Source organism: Anarrhichthys ocellatus, unplaced genomic scaffold (assembly GCF_004355925.1).
Source record: "Anarrhichthys ocellatus isolate YVR2014 unplaced genomic scaffold, GSC_Weel_1.0 scaffold9, whole genome shotgun sequence".
NCBI classification, from domain to species: Eukaryota; Metazoa; Chordata; class Actinopteri; order Perciformes; family Anarhichadidae; genus Anarrhichthys; species Anarrhichthys ocellatus.
Window position 1 is genome coordinate 2,619,649 of NW_022280039.1, and position 5,922 is coordinate 2,625,570.

At 44.0% G+C, this 5,922-nt stretch overlaps 1 protein-coding gene across 1 annotated transcript in view; it reads right to left on the reverse strand.

The window, feature by feature from the left end:
• Window positions 1–56: 56 nt before the first annotated feature.
• cemip2 (cell migration inducing hyaluronidase 2) overlaps window positions 57–5,922 on the reverse strand; it is a 21,276-nt gene continuing 15,410 nt past the window's right edge. The window contains exons 13-24 of the mRNA XM_031849402.1: window positions 5,625–5,756; window positions 5,146–5,181; window positions 4,809–4,964; window positions 3,701–3,878; window positions 2,387–2,602; window positions 2,068–2,279; window positions 1,651–1,833; window positions 1,221–1,440; window positions 1,031–1,132; window positions 789–934; window positions 519–625; window positions 57–406 (exon numbers count right to left, since the gene is read on the reverse strand). Of these exons, the coding sequence (XP_031705262.1) occupies window positions 207–406; window positions 519–625; window positions 789–934; window positions 1,031–1,132; window positions 1,221–1,440; window positions 1,651–1,833; window positions 2,068–2,279; window positions 2,387–2,602; window positions 3,701–3,878; window positions 4,809–4,964; window positions 5,146–5,181; window positions 5,625–5,756 (1,888 nt within the window). The 3' untranslated portion in view covers window positions 57–206. The remainder of the gene's footprint in view (window positions 407–518; window positions 626–788; window positions 935–1,030; window positions 1,133–1,220; window positions 1,441–1,650; window positions 1,834–2,067; window positions 2,280–2,386; window positions 2,603–3,700; window positions 3,879–4,808; window positions 4,965–5,145; window positions 5,182–5,624; window positions 5,757–5,922) is intronic.

Sequence of the window (5,922 nt, forward strand, 5' to 3'; positions counted from 1 at the left end):
ACACACACACACACACACACACACACACACACACACACACACACACAAAAATACTCACCCCATTCAAAATAAAATACCATGAAATTGGTAAACATCTGCCATTGTTAATAAATTAAAAGGTTCAGCAGTTCACATTCATCAGCTGGATGTGTGTGTATCTGTGTGCAAGAGTGTTCTGGGTAGTCAAGTTGTACAGTTCACAATGGTCATTGTAGTCCCGTGGCTTTTTCGAGTAGCTCCAGGTCTTTGCGCTTTTGACCTTCAGGTGGCGTACAGCCGTATGCATCCAGACCCAGAGGCAAATACCGCTCCTGCAGCCCCAGGAACTCATCCCGCTGCCCGGCTTGTAGCGAGACCCACGGAGGGGGTGAAGAACTACCCCGGAACCCCCAAAGTGCAAGACTCTCTGCGGTGACAGGCAGCAATACGAGGGTATGAGGAAAGAGCCACTTTGCCACAAAATACAATAACTGGACGGGCAAAGAAAAGGGAAACAATTATGGATGTTCGTCACTGACCTTTACTGTGCAGATCAGCAGCTTTGGTCAAACCAAAGGAGACCAGATGTGGTGCTACACCAACCAGGCCCTCTGGTTGACCTCGTGTTGCCATGAGCACTATAGACCTGTCGAAGAAACAAACACTTCTGTATAACTCTCCTCTACTGGGCTGCTGAATATTTATACTAATTAGGAAAGTCGGTCTCAGCAGTTGATACCACTGTACATCCATATCAGAACTGCAAATGTAGCCGTGTGAGCAGAGTGAACTTATTTTCCCCGGCTCACCTATTTGGTATTCCAGTTTTGAGGTACTGTTCCATCTTGGCGTCCATCTTGGCAAATGAGGTTTTCTTGGTGACTTTCCCAGAGCAGGCATCCACTGAGACCAGGAAGTAGCCCGGCCGTGTGAAGGGCATGGCCACCTCATTCACCTGGCAGGTAACGGGGGAATAAATTGGTTAAATAAACCCTGATTCACAAGTTCAAATCATATAGAAAAGGTAATGTGTTGGGCCTGGCATGCTCACAGTGATAAAGGAGCTGTTGTCTCCTTTCTGCTGCTCTTTGCTACTGAGAGACTTGACTTGTGTCTGGAGGTAGGAGGTCCATGGCTCACTGGAAAACACAAGCTGAGACCGACACACATTGGTCAGCAGCGGTGGTGGCCTGTGTTCTATGAGGATTAACAGATGTTATTTTAAATGTAGCAACTTATACCTGTTTAGCACCACAGCCTTTGCAGGGTTGTGTATTGAGAGCTGGCATAGGTACCACTGCTGAGGGTGTCTTGGAGTACTTGGGGTAGGCCTTGGATGTACAGTTACAGGTCTGTTTAGAGGATGTGGTGGCCATGACTTTCACTCTTTCGCAGCCTCTTGCTGAACAGTAGTTGTGACCATCTCGCCCATGCCGGGCTCGAAGGTAGAGCCACAACAAGCTGGGTGTGAAGGAAGGAGAAACAGTTTAATTAACTGAAGGAAATCAGGGAGTCTCAGACTGCTCAGCCATCAGTGTGAGAAGGATGACCTTTGATTGTCAATGCAAGTCAGGATTAAAATAAACAAGTCAAACTCTCAAAGCTTAACACACTCTTTCTTTTTGAGCATACTGGGAGAGAGAGGATTGGATTTTTTTTGTTACTTCTCACCCAACAGTTCGGTCAAAGAAGTACTTCCTCTCCATCGGCCTCTTCTCCAGCTCTACAAGGGACGACACAGTGCCGTAGTCTGTGAGGTCATCAAAGGTGTTGATTTGTCTATCATTGATGTCGGCCATAATCTGAAATGTGGTGTCTGATGGGTAACAGAGTCCCACCAGCACCCAGTCATCTCTGAGTGGGGGGGGGGGGGGGAAGAAAGAAAGAAAGAAAGAAAGATTACATCAAACAAAGCTTCTCCAAAGACCATTTGTAGTTCTAATGTGATGAACACAACAAACAAAACTGTTGAAAAACACAATGTAATGCAGTGACGGTCTTGTCGTTCAATGGCTTTCAAAATTGCAAAACATTACAGAAATCGAATGACTGTCACACACGTGCATGCTGCTGACTCGTGTTACTCACTTGTCAAAGTTGATGAGAGAGAGGACAACCTCTCTTGGTGCAGGCCCACTCCAGTGCAGAGTGTAGCTCTTGCTCATCATTAGGATGGGCTGGTACTGCTGAGACAGTGCCCCCTGGCTGTTGATCCCCCTCAGTACCAGAGGAGCAGCAGGGTATTCATCTCTGGTGATGGACAAACTAAGGTTGGGGGCTCCCTGGGTCTGGATGTACACCTGAAGGAGAAGAGGATGTGGTGGAGTGCAAGTGTCAGGACGAGTGCACGTTTTACATTAGAGGGACAGACCAACAGGATTAGGGGGCAGACCCCGACATGCTGTACCTGAGAGTAGCGGCCGCTGCAGATCACTCCACTCCACTGGGACATAGTCACACAGCCAGGATGTTGGATCAGGTAATTGTCTGCTCTGCCAACGTAGGAGTCTGTGTAGCCCGTTACTGACCCGTCCACATCGTGAAAGATGGAGTTTTTGTCTCCGTCCAGGTCGTTCTCTTCAAACCACTGCCCCGGGCGACCAAAGAACGTCCGCAGATCCACCTGAGGATGTTATTTGTTGTGTGAGTGTTGTGAAGGCCACCATATTTGTTTCATCACTTTATCTATTCAGGCTGTTATTAAGTGCTACTTCTGTCAAATGTTTGTTAGGGATGGCTCACTTAAACGCAGCTGCTATTTACTAGAGTTGGAAATGTTTACTTTATGTTTCGGATGAGTTTTACAATGAAATGATCTGATTTGATGAGTGGAAGATAAACAAAAATGTTTATATTTACTTACATTTTTTAAATACTCACATTTAAGTAAAGGCAGTGCACTGTGTTGCCTTACTACTATACCACCACAAGATGGCAGTAGTGATATATACGATGGTTTTCCACAAGCCTGACATGGGGTCACCATTTCTTTTCCTCTCTTCTGTCTAACTAATGCTGCAAATAACTGCTCTGATCTGAGCTGTGATCTAATCGATATGAGGGGATGGGTATTGACGTGAAGAACAAATTTCTAACGAGGAAACAGACAGAACCAAAGTACCAAGACAATAGACACATAAAGTGACGTATGAAGAGGGTGAAGACTCTCAAAAAATAAACATTACATTACATTACAGTCATTTAGCAGACGCTTTTATCCAAAGCGAATTACAATTCAGAAAACATATATAGAAAAAATCTGCCAGTCCAAGGAGTGTTCACAACTACTGTATCCTGAAAGCAGTAAATCCACAAAACAGAAAAAACACAATGAAGTAAGAAGACTATAGTAAGAAAACTATACAATGTTTGAAAACAGGACCAGAGGAGTCACATGGCAGTACCTAAAATGTAACATAACCCCAAGTCATATAGTCAAACACAACAAGCTGGGAGTGAAACTTGCACCTTCAGTGTCCGTCATTGGCTGTTCTGAGCTATAATAGGCTTATTAAAAGCATGCCACAATGTAAACATGACACGATGCCATAATACTGTAAAATGAATATGTATGCAAGTATACCTGCTTCCTATGGTAGGTTGAATGTTGACCCTCAGTCTTAACAGGTTAATGTACTGCACTGCATGTATCTACGTAATGCTAATATTAAAACAGGAACTGTGTAGTGTGCCTAGATGTCAAAAATGGATGTTTACTTACAGTGGAGTGGAAGTTGAGCTGGGACAGATCATTTTGGGGGGTGAGCTGCCACGTGTTCTTCAAGTTGAATCCAACTGCGCTGGTATAACGCTCCGGTGTGGGGATGAATCCACGGAATGTACTCTGAGTAAGTCGCACCGGACCGTCATAGATCTGGAAACCTCGGATTGGGAAAGTCCTACAGAGGAGAGGGAGTGAGGCACAAACAACAGCTCTGTGCTTACTTTGCCTCAGTCAAGAAACTAATTACTTTGTATTTGATATTAATGAAACTTTATGGAATTTTAATTAAATGATCAAATTATTCATCTCTTTTAGTGGAACTATCTTCTCCCTGACAAACTAAAGAGAGTGGCAGCAGCTCTGGCAGTAATCACGATGACGACAGACAAACCGACTGAGCCAGATGTCACAGTGCGGTCAGGAAGCCTGTAAAATGGCTGTACAGCTGTACGGAGTGGTGTCAGTGGTCACAAACTGGCATAAACTCCAGTTCTTGAGACTAAAAAAAAAAAAAATAGGCAGCTATTAGCCAGTCTCTTGTTTATGTTGCTCTCCTCTTGTATAACAATCTCTGTAATGAGAGAGATAGACGAGAGGGGACATAAAGCTCAGAACTCTGCTCTCATTAGGATTGTCAAAAAGTCAAAATGATCGAAACAGAGGAAGGGATTGGTGACATTTGGCTGAAATGATTGGGAACTGTCTCAAAAATACCAGAGAAAATCCTCTCCTTACTGTTAAGCAATCAAATGCTACAATGAGTAATCCCTTTCTACGGAAAGTGTTGCCGCCAGTTTTTCATAAACTGCCTAAAATGTCCCTGGAGGGAAGTCCGTCAACACAGAACTTCCTTTCACAAGTACACGGCGACTTAAAGCAGCTGTAGCAGCCTCAGCGGTCCATCTGTCCAACTACCTGATTGCCGTGATGGCGCTCTCTTCCCAGTTTGTTTTTCGCAGCATATTTTTCTTTGCCAACCCCTCCAACTCCTTCCCTTGCAATTCCTGAGAAAACATGGTTTGAGTTGGATTTCCCCCCTCACTTCCTGGCATACATCTTCCCTCCTTTCATCGGCTCATCCCTTGCTCCGTTTGCTCCCCCTCACCTGTTTCTAGGCAGCGTCCTCATCTTAGCATCAGCTCCTCCTAAACCCCAGTATTTATTCTGTCCTCCGTTGGTCCCTCTGTTCCGGCTTTCACCCACAAACAGAGACTGTGTCACCTCCTGACTGGAGCCTTCATCCTTAGGGTAGCTGCCATCACTGGAGGACAAGAAGAAGATATATATATATATATATAGAGAATATTATTTTAAATCATATGTTAACATTTGACAACTTTACAGGACAAATGTTTGTTAATGTTTTTTGGCAAGTTCATCTGGCAGGGAGATGTGACAAGCAAATATGGCTGAATAAAAGAATCATAATGCTAAATACACACCTGGCAAAAGACAGTCCTACTCCGTTGTCTGCAAATCTATTCAGAGAAAGATAAAAGAAATATTTGTTAGTCTTACAAATGTATGTTATTGAAATACCACGAGCATGGTATTGACAAGTTATGGACATAATTAGGAGTGAAAAAACTGGATCGTTTTAAAGAACGATGATAAAAATGATGACCGGTTATAAAAATAAACATAACTGTAGGTCCTCCGAACATGGACCATATCTTACTATTTTTTTCCCTATAATGACGATGATGCTCAAAATTATATACTGTCAATCAATGGTTACCACTTTGAAAGCTGTAGAAATCAAGCCAGCTTTGAAGTGAGTGGAAAAAGAACCAATTCATAACAAACAGCAGATGACGTATAACATTGCATTGCCAGCATCAATTTAAATATGGCAGTTTAGGTTTTTATGATGACATTGCATTAATCACATCATGCTCATGATGACTACGAGTCGTCTCACCCAGAGCCCCGGATGACGATGTCGCCTCCCCGTATCCACGCCCCCAAGTCGTTGTTCTTGAAGGAGATCAGAGTGTCGATGACGGCCGCCATCCGTGGACGGCTTGGGTCAGCATTCTGGTGCGGTCGGAATCTGACAAACACGCGCGTTTCTATTATTATCCTCCTGACTTTCCACTGACTACATTCAATACCCCTCAAGCCTCATACTTTTCCTGCACATGTGGTCCTCATCAAGGCCAATGCACAAGAACACACACACACACACACACACACACACACACACACACACACACACA